Source organism: Colletotrichum navitas, assembly GCF_030913465.1.
Source record: "Colletotrichum navitas strain CBS 125086 chromosome Unknown LY79scaffold_11, whole genome shotgun sequence".
Lineage (NCBI taxonomy): Eukaryota > Fungi > Ascomycota > Sordariomycetes > Glomerellales > Glomerellaceae > Colletotrichum > Colletotrichum navitas.
Genome location: NW_026850557.1, coordinates 415,762 through 432,600, shown reverse-complemented (window position 1 = coordinate 432,600; position 16,839 = coordinate 415,762). Strand labels below are relative to the sequence as shown.

The window sequence follows — 16,839 nt, the reverse complement described above, 5'->3', positions numbered from 1 at the left end:
CTTCATTTCTTTTCTTTTTGTCATTAACTTCCATGGTATCTTTCGCACTTCAACTATACTCCTAATATATTCGAACTCCGCAGTCCTTTTTGTACGTTTCAATTACATCTGGCTCTATTCTCTGCGTGTCACATGATGGGGAAGAAAACCTTCATATTTCATTACTGAGTAGGGTATGGTGTATCATTCAGTCATCTACCCGACCTCAACATGCTGCCCGCATCCTGTCCGATACCACGAGATAAATGCCCAATTACCAAGCATGACGACGCGCAATCCGAATTGCGGGGTCCGGGCTACATGTGAAACTCGCAGCCAGTAGCCACTCGCAATTGGGCTTTGATGCAAGGCGGCGTAAATGCGGGATGTCGCAATCTCATGTGAGGGGGGTCAGACCACCCCTCAGGGCGACGGCATTTAAGGCTCTTGTTGCACTTCCGGCTGCTATAGATATCCTTCCATTCTGCAGCCCAGGCTTTCATCTCACGCTCATATATAACCTCCTTAAGAGAAAAACACTCAGATCTGAAATGGCGTCCGCAAACATCAATGCTGCTGACCTCTTCAGCGTCAAAGGCCTTATTGCCGTCGTAACCGGTGGGGGTACTGGTATGTCATCGTCATCAATATTATGAAAGCGCGCCTACGTATCACCTAAAGCCTCCTAACCCCATGATGCAGGTATCGGACTCATGATTGCACAAGGACTCGAAGCAAATGGTGCAACTGTGTACATTATTGGCCGCCGGAAGGAAGCTTTGGAGAAAGCAGCCAGCACCGCAGTACGTTGAAGCGTTTGGAGCTGCCAAGCCATCTCACCTTGTTCAAGAGTCCACTGACTGATTATCTTTTCACCTCAGAAACATGGCAATATCCGCATTATCCAAGGTGATATCACTCAAAAAAGTGACCTTGAGCGAGCTGTTTCCCAAATCAAAGAGGCCCACGGGTATGTCAACGTTGTCATCGCCAACTCGGGAATAACAGGCCCGACGCTCCAGGGCCTACCTGCGAACCCAACGATCACTCAGTACCGTGACTTCATACTCGGCTGGGACCAGAAAGACTTCACGGAGACTTTCGCCGTCAACACCACGGGCGTGTTTTTCACTGTGGCAGCATTCCTTGAACTGCTTGACGAGGGCAACAAACGCGGCAACTTCAAACAGAGGAGTCAAGTGATTGCGACAAGTAGTATCGGCGCTTACAACCGCCAACCGATGGGATTCGCCTATGGAGCATCGAAGGCAGCCGTGGTACACATGCTCAAGCAACTGTAGGAACCCAGCTCTGAATCTTCCTGGCCGGACTCGTTGCTAATCTCCACGAAGAAGCACGGTTTTAGTACCCTTCAGCATCCGCGCAAATGTGATTGCACCAGGATGTAAGTCGACCCACCTCCAATTCAATACTGGCCCCTTTTAATGCACTCACTGTTCAAGAACATCAATGGCTCAAGACAATGTCCACGCTTGCTGACCCTGCTGTACTAGTCTACCCGAGTGAAATGACTACAGGAATGTTGAAATCGCACAGTGGCGGCTGGGAGAAGTCAGTCATTCCGGAGGAGAGGGTTGGAGATTTGGAGGATATGGCTGGTGCGGTACTCTTCATGGTCAGTAGAGCGGGCGCATACACCAATGGCAATGTGCTTGTCACGGACGGTGGAAGACTGGGCGTGGTGCCATCGAGCTACTAGGCTCTCGAAGAATCAAACCTCGGTTCGCTTGCCCGAGCGAATCATCTCCGGCTTGTGTCTAGTCGAATGCCAGGCTTGCCGAATGCGAAACTTGTCGAACGCGCTGTACGCATCAAGTATAACTTGTATTCCGTATGAGCTCATTAAAAGAAGCCACTATATTCCTATCCGTGTCACACCTACTCCGCCCATGTGAGAGCCAGTCTTTATGAGTTGCTCCATTCTTACTGAGTCCAAGTTGTCATTTCAACTTACCTTGGGTGGTGGCCTATTACCATTGGCTAGTGCGTATATATATGTACGATGGAACCAATGAGCTCCGATTGGCCCTCCACAAATCAAGGCATCATACACGAGCGTGGTAGCGTTGGTCATGCCACTAGCAAGGGGCCCTGTCTTAAATTCACTACCTCAGTTATGTACAGTGACATGTAAAAAGCATAATTGTGGCTCGGAGAAGACGGAAAACCATATATCTAGAAGAGGGGTTGGCGGTGAGGGCGACTGACATATCAGGCCATGAGACTGGAGAAGATCAAGCAGAGCCTCCCTTGTCCATGCTCTTTCTGAAACGGCTTTCGCACAGTGAACGAATAAACGTCTTCTCTTTATAATAATAGTTCATGGGTTCCCAACGAACCTGTTGTCTTGCCCCAGTCTCTGCCATCTCGGTTCTGATATTTTTAACTACTTACATCAAATCCATCATGTTGAACCCTTTATCAATAGCCCTTTTAGCGTTACCTGCGGCTCTTCTTTATCTTTACTTAGCGTTGAGCTACCGTCGGTTCAAGCAATATGCTCACTTTCCCCAGGTTAAGCCGTCATTGGTATGGGGCCATCTCAAGGCAGTCGGTGCTTTCCATCAGAGGCGTGGCGAGGAAAATGGCAGTATGGGTTAGTCGAGTCTTCAGACCGCTTTGAAATATAAACTTCATGAACTGACGAATCTGATGCAGAGTCCGCGTTTGCGGACATGAGCGAGTCGATCGGGAACCCTCCAGTCATGCTCCTCGACACCCGTCCAGTCATGCGTGCAATGCTGCTGATCCGAAGCCATGAAATTGCGGAGCAAGTATCGAGACAGTCAAAAACGTGGCCTTACAGCACGCCCAAGTCCGACACAATGAGGAATCTGGCTCCACTGCTCGGTGAAAGGTCAATCGCCATGGCACAGGTAACGTAATCGATCTTTGCTGAACCCTCCATGTCTTCTTTCTGAGGCTGACCGGCGACCTCTCTCAGGGCTCGGAATGGAAAGACATGAGGAAACATTTCAACCCAGGCTTTGCCCCCCAGCATCTCATGGGTTTGATGCCAACAATTCTGGAAAAGACCGAGGCCTTTCTAGCGAAGCTAGACACACTTGCCAATACAGGCGCCATCTTTGAGCTCGAGCCTCTGTGTACGAATCTCACATTCGATATAATTGGTTTGTTCACATGCTATGTCTATGTCTCCTGACACAAAAGCTTATTTGTTCTCAGGTGCTGTGACTATGGACGTTGATCTCGGCGCCCAACTCCCAGAAGAGCTCCAGAGTGACTTCATCAAAAACTACAAAAAGTTCCTTCTATCGTACAAAGAGAGCACCGGTATGTTGCGGTGGGCAGACGGCCCCCGAAAGAACCGTCAACGGAAGAGATTGTCTAAAACTCTCAACATCTTTCTTGAGGACCTCATTCAGCGCAAGTTCGATGACGTAAAACAGGACGAAGGCTCTTCAACTCGCAGCATCTTGGCTCTGAGCTTGAAGGATACTGAAGTATTGACTCGGGACATCATCGACTACACCAAAGATCAGCTCAAAAGTTTCATTTTCGCAGGCCATGACACCACCAGCATTCTCCTCCAATGGGCCTTTTACGAGCTGTCCCGAACTCCTCGTGCAATGAAGGCTCTCAGAACCGAGCTGGAGGCCCTTTTTGGCCCGGATCTGAGTCCCGCATCGGTCCGCGAAGCTCTGCTCTCGCGAGGCGAAGAAATCACGCGGGGGATGACGTACACTTCGGCGGTCATCAAAGAAACCCTGCGCCTGTATCCCCCGCCGCCACCGCTCGTCTTTGCCCTCCTGGGGCAAACTTTCACCTTCAACTGCCGAGCGGCGCCAGCCTATGCGTCGACGGTCTGGTTTTGTATAGCTGTTCCTACCTGATCCAGCGGGACCCCGACGTCTACGGAAGTACCAAGGACGACTTCGTTCCTGAGCGATGGCTCGGCAACACAGATACGTCCATGGCAACAAACGAAGACGAAAAGGCGGGTGCCGAAGAATGTGAGATTCCTGCTTCTGCGTGGAGACCATTTGAGAGGGGACCCAGAAACTGCATCGGACAAGAGCTGGCCAACATTGAGGCCAGGGTTATCCTAGCCAGTGTCGTTGGCAAATACGTCTTCGAGAAGGTTGGTTTGGGAGAGGCAGCTCGGGATGAGAAGGGCAACCCAATTGTCAATGAAAAGGGGCAATACAAGTCCAATACTCAGCTCTACAACGTAAGCCTATTCCGAACCTAGCTGGTAACCTTTTGGTTATTATTTCTAACTTGAGGACTAGACCCGTCAGGTTACTTTGCGCCCCGTCGACAACATGAAGGTTCGCGTGAGGCTACGGGATGTGACCAAAGATTGAAGTTTTATTCATTCCATGAACCAAACTTCAATACTATGTGGTTTTTTACGACTGTCAGTAGAACAGACAATTCGATTTTGATGTTATAATCCCACATAAAGGACTACCTGCCATCCACGGATCATTGATCAATGCCGAAAGATGAGAGGTCTAATGTAGTCACATTGAGCCGGTGGGAACTAATGCTAGGAAGCTGTTACGAAATACAAAGAGCCTCCCACTGGTTCGTCACGCCGTCCAATTCGAGTGCCTCGCCGTGCATCAACCCGTGTACGTATGCCCCTCCTACTAAGCGATGATGATCAGGTCCGTCTTTACGAAATATCAAAGGCACCCGAGAGCCGGGCACGATCCACACTGAGTCGTCCTCTTGAAGAGACTCTGATCCGGCCCCGATGTATCCTTTTAACGTCTTGAAAAGTTTTAAGTGAACTGCATGAGAGAACACAGTATCGTAGTGTTCTTTCGATGGGCTTGGGGGTATCTGTTTACTCAGTTGTTGAAACCCGGCCAAAATTGCTTCGTTCTCTTTTGTTTCCCGAACCGGTGTGCTTTTGGTCAACACTGACAGCTTGTCTGTAAACCAGTGCACGAAGGCCCCCCTGTAGCTCTCGTCGATCGGGCATTGCGGCGGGTCACCACCGGTGTTTGTCAACAGAGAGCGCCAGACCATATTCAGCGTCGCTTCGTCAATGCAAGAATTATTGCCCTTCAAGATCTTCATCAGCTTTGGAAATGGCTCACCCTTATTGATCTCGTGTTTGGCCTCGCCGGCAGATAGAATAACGTCGACCCTTCGAGCGCGAACCTCGAGAATCCTCGACGACTCATGAACAACCAATCTCCGCGCTAAGCCGCCAGATGCGTTGAAACGTCGGTATCTGGTGACTCTTAGCCCGAGAGCCTTTTCGCATCTCCAATCAGGAACCCAAGAGGGCAGCTCGGGGCTATACTGAAACGCCTCCCCTTCGATGCAGTACAGTAGAAGTAAGTCATCACTGTCTTTGAGGATCTGCGTGGCTGCTGATATGTAGGCCGATTCAACGGTGCGGCTCCCGTATACCGGCTGTAGGCCCGGTTTGTCAATGACCTTACCCCCTAATCCAACTAGCCCCAGCAGGGCGTAAACTTTGTCGCGTGGATCGGTGGCTTTGAAGTGGCGACAACGAACCAACGAGCTTGTGAGGGCCTCTGCGTATCGTTCCTCTCGACGCGAGACTTTGTTTGCTTTCAATACCGCCGGCGTAGTGTGATGACATGGTCCAGGAGACGGGTCGTCAAGGCTTAAAGCGCTGAAGTGGCTTGACCATGAGCTAGTACTGAGAAAATGGGAAAGCGCTTCAAGATGCCCCCATGAAGTAGCATGGCTGCCGCAGAGTACAATTGCATTCTTGGCGAGAACAACTTCTTGAATGATCCATACTCTGTGAAAGTAGGTCCGGCGAAACAGCCTTCTGACAGCATTCCATGAGGCAGGGTCGTAGAGTAAGTCGTGTAGAGTGAGCCCTCCCCATACTCTTGCTATCTTGCTCTGCATAACCCGGTGCGGGGTCAATTCTTCGAGTCTGGCTTGGTCTATGGTGGGAAACAGGTTGATGAGATCGAAAGCCTGACTTGTGTCATCGTCCTCTTCGCCCAGCCAGATCAGAACTGAATCGGCCGAGCTGTAAATTGCGGCCATGAGTTTCACCTGGCTCGACCGCTCTTCGTCGTCTGTTTGGTTGATCGAGATGGCATCGATCCAGAACTTCTTGCCTGCGAATTCTGGTCTGCTTCTTATGCGTAACAGCGCCTTTTCCAGGTTGTGTGGGACGAGTATGTCCTGTCCATTGCAGGTAATGGGAGTGGGCGGTGTCGTCCTCTCATTGACGCTGGCTGGGCCCCAAGTGTATGAAACGGCAAGATACGAGACCACGCCCTCCTTCAGGCTGGCGACCTCAAGAGTGCAACAGACTTTTTTGTTCTCGCACTCATCCGATGGCTTGATCGAAATGATTCGAACATCCCCGGCGTTGAGAGGAAGAGCAGGGTAGACGGAGGATGAGACTTGTGTGTGGACGTTTTTGACATGTCCACTTGCTGTACTTGGGATTTTGTTTTGTGATGTCGACATGTTGGATGCTTAAAACGTCCTCTTCTCGGGACTGCTGATGCCTCTACAAAGCGGGAAACCCGGGTTTACTCAACCCTTTTCCGCGATAAGTTAAACTGGAGCCTAGACCGCCTTGAGAAATCAGAGCGAATAGAACCGCGAGTTGGTAAGCCTCAAAAGCCTCTCCAATATTTCGCGCAACACCTCTCCCTCAACAAATGACGCGCCTAATCGCTTTCTGACCACCCTCGTTACTTATTTAGCTAAAAACCCCACGTACTCTAACCTCATCATCCCTGGTTTCTATCCTCATTTACCGTCGGGTTCAGTTCATGCTCCCTCGAACCCTCTTCCCCGCACTACTCGCAGCGACCAAAATGGCCGCGCCCACCAGCCCTGTTTGTCGCTACAAGTTTACAATCCTTCCCGAGTACTTCGTAGACTACCACCAAGTCGCAGAAAGGAGCCCTGGTGGGAAAGCAACGACGCAGCCGGGCCTGGGGCTCTTGGATAAACCGTTTGGAGATGAGACCAGTCAACCAGGTATCAAGCCATGGGAACGGTTCGCCGCTCACGTCAGTAGGCTCAATACCGAGAGTCCGGATGGCGTTGACTACAAGGTCGTATACCTTACGAGACACGGACTAGGGTACCACAACGTGCAAGAAGCCAAGGTCGGGAGGGACGAGTGGGACGTACGTAGCCATCCTCCCGCTGACTATCCACTAATGACAGCTGACCTGCCCCAGAGATACTGGTCACATCTCGACGGCGATGGGGTAGTTACGTGGCTCGACGCCGAGCTTGTCGACAAGGGCATCCAGCAGGCGAAAGAGCTGAGTGCATTCTGGGCTGGCGCCACGAGCACCGAGAAGGTTCCCTTCCCGGAGTCCTTCTACACGAGCCCGCTCCGTCGGTGTCTCGAAACTAGCAGGCTCGCGTTCGGTGCCTTGGTCGAGGCCAAAGGCGAAGAGTTTCGGCCTCTCATCAAAGAGGGACTGAGAGAACGCATGACCGATCACACATGCGACAAGAGGAGCTCGAGGAAGTCGATTGAGAGCGCGTACCCCAAGTACATGTTCGAGCCCGGGTTCACCGAGGAGGATCAGCTCTGGAAGGCCGACCGATTCGAGACCACGGAGGAGCATGTTGCTAGAAAGCAGCAGGTCCTTGATGAGATATTCTCGACGGACGCGAACCAATTCGTGTCCTTGACGGTTCACTCGTACGCCATCTCAGCCATTCTTAGGGTTGGGGGGCAGGAAGAGTTCAGGGTCAGGGAAGGGTCATCGATTGCCTTGTTCATCCGCGGGGAGAAATCCGAGGCCTCGTAAATACAGCTGCCGGAAGGGAGTCATGCTCCCATAACCTCAATCCCAGACACATTTTTGTCAGCCACGCCGCGTACTTTGCGTCCTGTTTCTCTCTCGCTCAGACAGTCTTCTTCTCCGACTGATCTTTGCTACCGGTCTTTTCCTCCAACTGCCTCTCCTTGCGGGCCTTGAGCTCGGCGGCTCGCTCGGTAAGTTGGCGAAGCATGGCCGCGTCGGCTGCGCGGTTCTCGTCACGGACGGCCTGGCGGAGGCGTCGTCTGTCGGCGGCCTCCTCACGCTCGCGCCACTCGTCCCAGGTAGGGCCATGGGAGATCCAGTAGGTGTAAGGGCCGTAGATGGCAAGCATGAGAGCCGTTATGCCAATGGCCCAGCCGCTGATGGGATCGATCATTGCTAGGCTCTTGGGAACTGCGCATCGGTTAATCGGGGGACTATAGCACCCACGTACAGATGAGATCGGGTGCGGTACACACCGGAGTGATGATTGATTTGTTGTCGACCCGATGTTATTGCTGTGTTGACTGTTGGTGTCGGTGATGCTGGCGTTTTGTCGATGTTTTATCTTGGAGCGCGAAGCAAAGGCACACGAGAGAAAAACATTCGGGGCGTTAGGAAGGAGCTGGAAGATTTTCCATGGAGGTCCCGGGGCAAGCTTTGTCCGTTCTTTGGTTGAGCCGTGGTTAAGGCGGACCACGGCTCTGTGAACCGACGGCCACCGAAACTAACTAAACGTTAGGCTTTTCGGTCCGGGTGGGCACATCTCTCCGGGTAGGATAACTCGGTCCTCCGCGGCTAAGACCCACTACCTCCGGCCAGTATCGGCATGCCTTATGGTCTTGTAAACCGCACCCTACTGATTTCTATTTGTATATTGCTCTTAAGAGAACCATTCACAATTGCTTGGCGACCTTGGCCAAGTCAACTAGGTCCATCTTTCCACCGCGGATCGCCTCAAACATTTGGCGACACAGAAGGAGTGTAGATGAGTTTCGAGAAGAGGACACAGAACAGCATTAAGATGTCAGACGCACTCGTCCTAGTGAGTAAGGATTAGTCATGAGGCATGATTCCAAGACAGGATGCCAATCGTTTTATATCAAGATAACAGCAGAAAGCCGAAATGGATCATTTGGCCTTCAACTGTATCAAGCACTAATTGCTCAAGAAGTTAGGGTCTCCTTGTAATTCATAGGCTACAGCGTATACAACCTCTCTAATAATCCTACTGCTTAATAAAGTGCAACAGTAGAAAAACTACAGGATAGCATTAACAGTATCTATATTGCCTTTAAGTTTAGTAATATTTATAGATAAATTAACGTAGTAAGCCTCTTGTTTCTGCTCTGTGTATTAGATTGCTGTAGTTACCCTGTTTCTGGAGGTCTCTAGTGAGCCCATGTATCTATTGTATGCCCTCTCTGGCAGCTGGATGACGGGCTTGCTAGGTAGCGTCTCTTTTCCTGACAACCGACTACCCACCTCAGAGCTGATAAAGCAGACATGTCGGCAGGTTAGCGCGAATATATTGGCGGGCTTGCTACTGGTTCGGCGTAAATAGATCCCCTTTGTGCCTTCCTGACGGGGCTTGTCTGAGCTCGTAATGGCGGTTCCCAGCTGATCGGAAAGCTGGTACATATATTACTGATATTCGGGAGGATGGTCGTGTGCGTCTTGCTGTAGGACCTTGACGAGGTTTAAGAGCCTGAACTCCTTGATCTCGCAGTGAACATCGTCAAGCCCGTGCTCGACAAGGGCTTTTCTGCATTCCCGGGCGACTTGGCTGCCTATTTCCCATGGCGTGCCCGCCGAAACCGAGATGGAGACGATGACTGGCATTTCATTGTCGATGTATCCTATGCGGAGGCTGTCAATCGCCTGATAGTCGACGTCCTGCCGGGCAAGGATGCCTAATATTTGGTCCCTCAGGAGGGAAGGTTCGTCGTTCCATCTGCTGACAATAGCATGCTCGCCGACAGCAGCCAGGGTTTTGCGATCCGACAACCATGGGTTAACACGATTAAAGCGGAACGGTGTTGAGCTAGAGCGTGCTACAAGCTTAGGTAGGCTAGGAAGGCCGTTGTAGAACCAGTCGCGTTCTTCCGTGAGCGGGCGTCGGGAGTCCATATCTTGCTAGGAAATCGACCTCGCATGCAAGCCTCTTTGATTCCGGTTTTTCGTCTTAGCCGGGCTTGTCACTATTGTATACGACGAGCTTCATAGGTGGTGTCGCACTCGCCGGTGTGTAGGATAAAGGGGAGACGCCATTATATAGCAAGCTCATCTCCGTTAGCGAGGGGGACCCTGATGGTCGTGGAGAGGGAGGTGATGACCGCCCGGGTTTTCAAACAGCTTTAGTGCAGCTTTGCTTTGCGTTACGTAGCTATGTTCATCGTCAACAAAACCTGCACAAGCTATTCAACCATCCAACATCGTAAGAAGAAAGTGCCCCCGTAACTACGCCTGGTCTAATTTACGGCGGCCAATTAGTCAAGAGATGTGTACCTCCAAACATATCAAATATACATGCAGCTGCATGAAGGATATTGTCACGTGAAAAAACGATACCGTTAGTTACGTGGGCAGTAATAGTAGCTTATATATCGTGACAGATATGGAGTTCATACAGTGCCAGGAACGTCAGGGAACCAACTTTAAATGCAATCCAGTCAGAAAAGAATAGGGCAAGGATTTGACTAACTACTGTTCTAGGCACTTAGTCAAGCCAGATGCGCCGGTGAAATACACGGATTAAAACGGACAAATTGTGGAGTGAAACACGGCTTGCAAACTCTTGAGTGGCATTGAGATGGTAGATTGCTGGTTACAGTGGGTAAGCAAAAGTTCCGCCGAATGCAAAATCACACAATGTCGCTATCCGAAGTCGGCCTCTTTGACTTTTTAAAACAATAGTGATTTACATAGAAAAGTAAAGTCATGTGGATTTATACACAGAGAAAAAGCAGCTCTATTCATCTCTATTTTTGCCTACTATTTTGTATATAGGCGAGGGATATAATAGAGGGTAAGTGTTGTTGAGTTTGATAACTTGCGACGTTGGTTGGGGAATCAGCTAGACTTTTGCTACCCCACTGTAGGTAGTCTGAGGGTTGGCCGCTTTCTGGCTGCTTTCTACTTGTACGCGTTGCATTGTAGATAGCCTGTTGGCAATTTATGGGCGAACAGTTTTAATATCTTTGTCAGTCTCTATTATTGAAGAAGCCTCCTCTCCGAGCAGCCTCTGGTAGTTCGTTTGGCCGGTTGTGACCTTCGTCACTCGATTCCCACAGCAGCTGTGCCTGTTCACACCACCGAAAATGTTCCAAAAAGCTGTCTTGCGCATATACCATGTCGCGAACCTCGAAAGCCCATTTCTCGCCCCTGGAGCCAATGATGTCTTTTTCGAGAGCAAGTTGACACCCAGCGCATGATATCCCGTGTTCGACTCTGCCGGTCCGTCTATCAAAGTAAGGTAGCGCGCAAGACCCCATAAAGTTGTATTTTTGGTATAGTTCCGAGCTCACTGAATCTGCTTGCGGTAGTGCATGCGGTTGCGGCCGGGAGACCGATATGGCATCATGAAGAGAAACGACTGTGATGCGAGATTTATGTACGGATTCCTTCATCGAATATATTCCAGGCAAAGTCTTGAATGACGTCAGTTGGTTTGATTGGGCCTTGGTTAAGTTAAGTTGCTTCCGGACAGCGGCAAGAGTTCGCAATTGAGTTTCTGGAGCTCTTTGGAGGCATACAAAGCAGCATCGATTCCAGGTCAGGAGGGATACAAATCCCCCAAATTTGCCGCAAAGAGTACAAGCCTTGGTACATAAAGCGTCGTAGAATTCGCACAGAGAAACGCCTGTGGCGATTTGTGTTCGTAGTAAGGCACAGAGAAGGTTCATTCCATGCGTGGCCACCATCTGATATTGTTTCAGAGAATCCACTGTCTCTCTCGCTCTGAGATTTGTTTGTCGCAACTTGTATAGAGAGCGTATATCCAGATGCAATAATGCGTCATGTAAGAGCTCGAGGGGAAGTCGATCGAGGAAGCCAAGTCCCGTATTGGATGTCCGCTCGAAGGGCGTTGCTATCGAGGACTGAATACCAACATGTTCGCGAGGCGAAAACCATATCACAGACTGACAGTAGTCTTTGCGATGGTAAGCAGCGGCTCGAACAATTGCGTCGCCCTGATCCTCGCGGGGATGATATTCAGTGATGGAACGATATCCTCGAGGCAAAGGGGCAGCCATTCTCGGAGTTTGTCAGCGCACTTAAATGAAAGAGACGCGGGTCGCAGTAGACGTTTTCATTCGTAAGTGACGATCTCGATGATGGGGCGCCAGGTCGCCTTTATGTGCTACCTGCACGTCTCGTCAAACTCGGCAATCATAGCAGCTACTGGGACCTGGACTCGAGCGCCGCCCTCTCTCCGGCCGGCGCTGCGTTTGGCTTGTTGTGCAGTCAGTACGAGCCTTAGATTCCAACTCAAGGCAAAAAAAGGTCGAATAAAGATGCTGTTGCGATGTTGACCATCGCGGATAATTATCGGAGTTATCGGATTAACTCCGATGACTCATTGCCGGCGAATCCTCGGGTAATCGGGCCAAGGATCCACCGAGGATTTGCGGCAATAAGTTTATTATTCAACCAACCAACCCACGATAGTTATCCTTCTTTTCTTTACGCATAATAGAGATCAACAGTCACCCCTAATATCCGTCAATTGCCACCGATACGTACGGTTAACCGTATCACCATGCCCTTGGTGAATCCAACAGATGCACTCACCGGGGCCTAGAAGTAGATTCAGCGCCACACTGGTATGAGACAATTCATTCGTAAAATGGGTTCAGATCAACAGCGAAAGAAGATCAGAAACGAGTACCGTATCCTCTCAGTAGATTCGTACACTGCACAGACCACCAACTAGGCCTATTTCGAAAGGCGGTCAGCCAGCCTAGCCACCCACCCACCCAACCCTAACCCTTGCCACCAAACTTGCTGCTGACGTTGACTAGCCCCTGCATTTGCCACATCTAGATCCCTGTTTCTGCCAGCCCGCTTACCGTTTTCCAGTAGCCCGTGGTCAGTGCGTTGTACGAATCTGCTGAGAGGATACTGTATGTGAGGTTGAAAGTAAAAGAAGGGATGCCGGGGTAGCAGGCTTCAGCAAATGTTTCAGCGCGGCACGCTGAGGCGCGGCCGACAGTACTGGGCGAAAGTGGCGTAAGCTTCCGTGGCGCCTGAAATTAGTGCGATTACGATGATCAGATCCTCAGGTCTCATGTGCAAGCAAGCCCAGAGAAATATACTAGATATGCTGAGTGGCTCGTGCATTCGGATTGTTACTTTATCCATAGCACGACGCTAACCTACCTAGAGAAATTGGTTTTCCTATACTAAAGAAAACTTGTTCTGAAATAAAAAGCTTGTGAGGCCAGTGAAGGCATCACGACAGAAATTATGTACAAAGCAGAGAAATGCTTGAAATACCAATTCGAGGCGGTCCGTAGAGGTAGTACGCTACATTTGTAGCGGTCGCCACTAATACTAGCCACACGAAGCTATTCCAGCTTCACGACACAGGCTTTAAACCAGGAAACCTAGATTTTTCCGAACCCAGCGTTGGTAGCGGCAGCCTTGGCATCGTTGGATGTAACTACTGGAGCAACATTCTTTCCAGAGAAGAGACTAAGGATGCTGGTATCAGAACCTGCGAGGGTTCCAGAGCTACCGTAAGCGTTCAGCTGACAATCGTGGCCAAGATACTGCTTGCAAGCCGTGTTGGCGCTCGTACTCGGCGAGGCGAAAACCTTGCCTGCAAGACCTGTTTGGTACGCAGCTTTGACGTTCTGATAGACATTGCCTACATGTTGTTAACAGATTGAATTGACTTGCAAAGCGTTACTTACCTTCTGCAACAACCTTGGCTCCGGCGTCTGCTTCAAGGGCATGGCCAGTGTTGTCATACTATGTTATCCTTAGTAAATCGTGAGATATCTTCTCAGACAATGGCGTATTACCCAGTAGTTGCCGGCCATATGGACCAAGCTGTTTCCTCCCACCTTAGGCGATCGTCCACTCCCGGAAGTAATATAGTTTCCCTTGAAGGTCACCATGTCGTTGCTTCCGGTGAAGTAGAGACCCCAGTAGTGATGACTGAAAACAAACAAGATTAGCCAAGATGTGGCTAGGGAAGGGGGAAAGGGGGGGTTCCCTTACCCGTCGCAGGTGGCAGACCACGAAGTAGCACCGTCAATCTTGGAGTTGGAGATGGTGACACGGTTGGAAGCGCCGTTGCCGAGGACAATGTGCTGGCGGCCGATGAGGGAGGTCGTAACGTGGTCGACCCAGACGAGGTCGCTGCCGTCGAGAGTGATGGCATCACCGCCCCAGACGTACTGGGGGTTCAGGTTGGTGATGTGAATGTTCTGGATAATGATGTTCTTGGCGCCGCCGGTGATACGGAGACCCTTGCCGATCATGACGCCCTTGTTGCCCTGACCGATGATGGACTTGTTGGAGGAGACCTTGATGGGGTTGAGGCCAGCGTTGTCGTACCTGGACAGGTGAAATGCGTTAGCTTACAGATGCCCGAGCTGTCTACGCTGACGAACACAAGTGTGCCGTTATAATTTATAAATAATATCACAGCACAAGGAAATTCTTACTTGACGCTGACCTTGGGGGCGCTTGGCTGGTAGTTGGTGCACCAGTTGTCCTTGTTGATGGCAGTCTGGCAAGCAGACCCAGTGCCCCAAGGAGCGCAGCCGGTTCCCGAGGTCGTTCCTTCGGTGTTTCTGAAGTCGAACGTCTTGGTAAGAACAATGACGCGAGGCGAAGAATCGGTCAGGTAAGAGACGAGCTGGGCAGTGGTCGAGGGATAGACGGGGGCAGCGGAGCCGCCACCAGTAGTGCCCTTGGCGAAGCCCTCGGGAGAGCCCTGGACGGCGTCGGCGGCGAGAGCCAGAGGCGCCAAGGCCGCCAAGGCCATGGAGAGGATAGCAGACTTCATGCTGCGGTGGCTTTCCAGCTACGAACAAGAAGGTAGGATACAGAAGAGACAGCCGTCAGCTCGTTCGGATGTAAAAGAAAGACAAGAGGACGGATTCCGCTGGAGAGAAAGGACCTTCCAAGGAAAGCAACGCGGCTGATCGGCCGGTGATATAAGTTTGTCGAGCTATCCTTCGTCATATTTGCCTCGTCCCATGGGCCCCCCCCTACCCTCCCCATGGTAATTCCCTTCCAAAAGGACGGAAGACAACTTCATCTCGCAGCCCCCGTACCGTTCTAGCGCTTCAAGGACCCAAAATGTGCAGTTGCTGACAACATGAGTTGACCCACTCATACATACTACGTACATACATACATACATACCTACCGACTGCCCATGGTTTCCGGAACGGTACCCGCAGCCTAGTTTGTGTAAAGTAGAGAGCGGCGGAGACTTGCTATCCACTGATTCGTGGGTGTTTTATGCGCCCTGTAACCCCCTTCATATAACAGGCTTTCCATAGGTCCGAGATTACGGTGATCACCGCCAAAGGGGGCTGATTACCACAGTCTGGGCTTTCCCATCAATGAGAGCGGGGATTGACGTCTCCGCTGGTAGGGCCGCATAATATCTACATGTGGACTGCTGGGGAGGGCAGCGACTGCTCGCGATGGAGCCCTCTTGCAGGAAATCGTCACGAGTTGCTACTGCGTACGTAAACTACCTAGATAGCCGGGCAGCAGCGAGGGGCAGCTATGGACTCTCGTATTGCTCCTTTACGGGATGGCCCCGTCCGCAAAGTGCAAGCGGGCAAGCAAGCAAGCATGGCATGGATTCTTAACGCGCAGTCTGAATTTCCGCCACTTGCAAAAGAACACTGGGACGGGTTTTACAGTAACATACACACTGGCGTGTTCTGGGTTGGGTCATCCATCCATATATACCGATGAAACGGCTCGATTTTCCCGTGATGGCGTATTTTTCAGCACCTTACGTACCTCGCGCTAGCACAGGGCTATTCCACCAACTAGAGGCCCGGCACAGATCATGCATGCACCTGTGGGCCAGGGCATCAAACGAGGAAGCTCTCTAGTGGTACGCAGTATCCGTAGTGTGGTTAGTTAGTGTAGCTTCGGTCGTTTTCCGTCCCAACACGTTGTCTGCCTGCCTGAGAAGGATAACATCCATCTAACGAGCATAAAACGCCGGGGTGCTGTAGGTACCAGCACTGCACTACCGTATCCACTCGCTAGATTCACAAACCGCTAGCGGACTGGCAGAAACAGGGATCTAGAAGTGGCAAATGCAGGGGTTAATCAACGTTAGCAGCAAGTTAGGTGGCAAGGGTTAGGGTTGGATGGGTGGGTGGGTGGCTAAGCTGGTTGACCGCCTTGCAAGATAGGCTTAGTGGGTGATCCGTGCGGTTTGTGAACCTAGCGAGTGTATACGGTACTTGTCTGTTCCTAGCTCATTTGCGAATTATTATCATTGTTTTCTTTGTCTCTTTGCTTTTTTCCCCTTCTTATTTGCCGCAAATGCCCCTAATCATATAGATGAAAGTCGGTTGCGACGGCAGGGTGGGGGCCAGCTTTCTTATCCGCAACTCCCTCCTTGGCGTTTCGGATCACCTGGGCGCGGGTAACGGATGCCTCCAACAGGTTAGCTAGCCGGCTGTTGGGCTGGGGCCGGACGACGGCTAGATCTTTCCTGGCGAATTGCCCGAGCTCCACAAGACCAGGGATATGCAACCCAAGCGATATACGAATAGTGAGCCTCAAGCTCAGCCTGCCTTCGAGGTGGCTCTGATCCTGTCTGGAAGCAAACATAAGCCACACGGAGAAAGGGTGGCACCGAACCGGCCTCATGTCAAATGTTCAGAGCATCCATCGTCTTTCTGGTGAGCATGGAAGAAGCTCTTGTGGGAACAGATGGTGGCCATGCGTCAGATGTCGACTTTGGCTCGCTTCGGGAACAGGGGCGGCCGGTAGAAAAGAGAGAGGGCGGAGGTTGGCGAATAACAGGTCCAACAATCGGTTTGCCCCTGCAGGCGAGATTCGGTTTGCCAAACCAGACTCGCCATTTGTTTGCATC

At 51.1% G+C, this 16,839-nt stretch overlaps 9 protein-coding genes across 9 annotated transcripts; 3 read left to right on the top strand and 6 right to left on the bottom strand.

The window, feature by feature from the left end:
* Positions 1-344: 344 nt before the first annotated feature.
* LY79DRAFT_543852 (short-chain dehydrogenase/reductase) lies at positions 345-1,961 on the top strand. The gene is made up of 5 exons (XM_060557083.1): positions 345-609; positions 682-782; positions 861-1,276; positions 1,332-1,384; positions 1,494-1,961. Exons 1-5 carry the CDS (start codon positions 366-368, stop codon positions 1,697-1,699), a joined length of 1,020 nt encoding a protein of 339 aa, XP_060417518.1. The 5' UTR covers positions 345-365; the 3' UTR covers positions 1,700-1,961.
* Positions 1,962-2,284: 323 nt separating this feature from the next.
* On the top strand, positions 2,285-4,465 carry LY79DRAFT_543851 (cytochrome P450 52A11). Its single transcript, XM_060557082.1, has 6 exons — positions 2,285-2,596; positions 2,659-2,876; positions 2,945-3,131; positions 3,187-3,700; positions 3,724-4,192; positions 4,254-4,465. Exons 1-6 carry the CDS (start codon positions 2,323-2,325, stop codon positions 4,326-4,328), a joined length of 1,737 nt encoding a protein of 578 aa, XP_060417517.1. The 5' UTR covers positions 2,285-2,322; the 3' UTR covers positions 4,329-4,465.
* Positions 4,466-4,478: 13 nt separating this feature from the next.
* Positions 4,479-6,517, bottom strand: LY79DRAFT_543849 (heterokaryon incompatibility protein-domain-containing protein). The gene has a single exon (XM_060557081.1). The coding sequence runs from the start codon at positions 6,439-6,441 to the stop codon at positions 4,525-4,527; it is 1,917 nt and encodes a 638-aa protein (XP_060417516.1). The 5' UTR covers positions 6,442-6,517; the 3' UTR covers positions 4,479-4,524.
* A 280-nt stretch (positions 6,518-6,797) lies between these two features.
* Positions 6,798-7,754, top strand: LY79DRAFT_587907 (phosphoglycerate mutase; the record flags this gene model as incomplete). Its single annotated transcript, XM_060560841.1, has 2 exons — positions 6,798-7,115; positions 7,170-7,754. 2 exons carry the CDS (start codon positions 6,798-6,800, stop codon positions 7,752-7,754), a joined length of 903 nt encoding a protein of 300 aa, XP_060417515.1.
* Positions 7,755-7,803: 49 nt separating this feature from the next.
* On the bottom strand, positions 7,804-8,361 carry LY79DRAFT_50691 (uncharacterized protein). The gene has a single exon (XM_060553769.1). It carries the CDS (start codon positions 8,143-8,145, stop codon positions 7,852-7,854), a length of 294 nt encoding a protein of 97 aa, XP_060417514.1. The 5' UTR covers positions 8,146-8,361; the 3' UTR covers positions 7,804-7,851.
* Positions 8,362-8,942: 581 nt separating this feature from the next.
* On the bottom strand, positions 8,943-9,983 carry LY79DRAFT_677999 (uncharacterized protein). Its single transcript, XM_060564494.1, has one exon. The coding sequence runs from the start codon at positions 9,876-9,878 to the stop codon at positions 9,393-9,395; it is 486 nt and encodes a 161-aa protein (XP_060417512.1). The 5' UTR covers positions 9,879-9,983; the 3' UTR covers positions 8,943-9,392.
* LY79DRAFT_543846 (uncharacterized protein) lies at positions 9,039-9,504 on the bottom strand. The gene has a single exon (XM_060557080.1). It carries the CDS (start codon positions 9,387-9,389, stop codon positions 9,105-9,107), a length of 285 nt encoding a protein of 94 aa, XP_060417513.1. The 5' UTR covers positions 9,390-9,504; the 3' UTR covers positions 9,039-9,104.
* Positions 9,984-10,598: 615 nt separating the features above from the next.
* Positions 10,599-12,270, bottom strand: LY79DRAFT_543844 (uncharacterized protein). The gene has a single exon (XM_060557079.1). It carries the CDS (start codon positions 12,002-12,004, stop codon positions 10,952-10,954), a length of 1,053 nt encoding a protein of 350 aa, XP_060417511.1. The 5' UTR covers positions 12,005-12,270; the 3' UTR covers positions 10,599-10,951.
* An 871-nt stretch (positions 12,271-13,141) lies between these two features.
* Positions 13,142-14,769, bottom strand: LY79DRAFT_626346 (pectate lyase; the record flags this gene model as incomplete). Its single annotated transcript, XM_060562107.1, has 5 exons — positions 13,142-13,620; positions 13,667-13,724; positions 13,778-13,913; positions 13,977-14,315; positions 14,426-14,769. The coding sequence occupies 5 exons, from the start codon at positions 14,767-14,769 to the stop codon at positions 13,358-13,360; spliced, it is 1,140 nt and encodes a 379-aa protein (XP_060417510.1). The 3' UTR covers positions 13,142-13,357.
* Between the last annotated feature and the right edge of the window lie 2,070 nt (positions 14,770-16,839).

Coding starts and splice junctions, on each gene's coding strand:
- LY79DRAFT_543846 (XM_060557080.1), bottom strand. CDS start 9,389: ATGTACCAGCTTTCCGATCAGCTGGGAACCGCCATTACGAGCTCAGAC.
- LY79DRAFT_543844 (XM_060557079.1), bottom strand. CDS start 12,004: ATGGCTGCCCCTTTGCCTCGAGGATATCGTTCCATCACTGAATATCAT.
- LY79DRAFT_543852 (XM_060557083.1), top strand. CDS start 366: ATGTCGCAATCTCATGTGAGGGGGGTCAGACCACCCCTCAGGGCGACG. Junction 1,277..1,331: donor GTACACATGCTCAAGCAACT/GTAGGAACCCAG, acceptor ATCTCCACGAAG/AAGCACGGTTTTAGTACCCT. Junction 1,385..1,493: donor AAATGTGATTGCACCAGGAT/GTAAGTCGACCC, acceptor CTGCTGTACTAG/TCTACCCGAGTGAAATGACT.
- LY79DRAFT_543849 (XM_060557081.1), bottom strand. CDS start 6,441: ATGTCGACATCACAAAACAAAATCCCAAGTACAGCAAGTGGACATGTC.
- LY79DRAFT_543851 (XM_060557082.1), top strand. CDS start 2,323: ATGGGTTCCCAACGAACCTGTTGTCTTGCCCCAGTCTCTGCCATCTCG. Junction 2,597..2,658: donor CGAGGAAAATGGCAGTATGG/GTTAGTCGAGTC, acceptor AATCTGATGCAG/AGTCCGCGTTTGCGGACATG. Junction 3,132..3,186: donor TCTCACATTCGATATAATTG/GTTTGTTCACAT, acceptor ATTTGTTCTCAG/GTGCTGTGACTATGGACGTT.
- LY79DRAFT_50691 (XM_060553769.1), bottom strand. CDS start 8,145: ATGATCGATCCCATCAGCGGCTGGGCCATTGGCATAACGGCTCTCATG.
- LY79DRAFT_677999 (XM_060564494.1), bottom strand. CDS start 9,878: ATGGACTCCCGACGCCCGCTCACGGAAGAACGCGACTGGTTCTACAAC.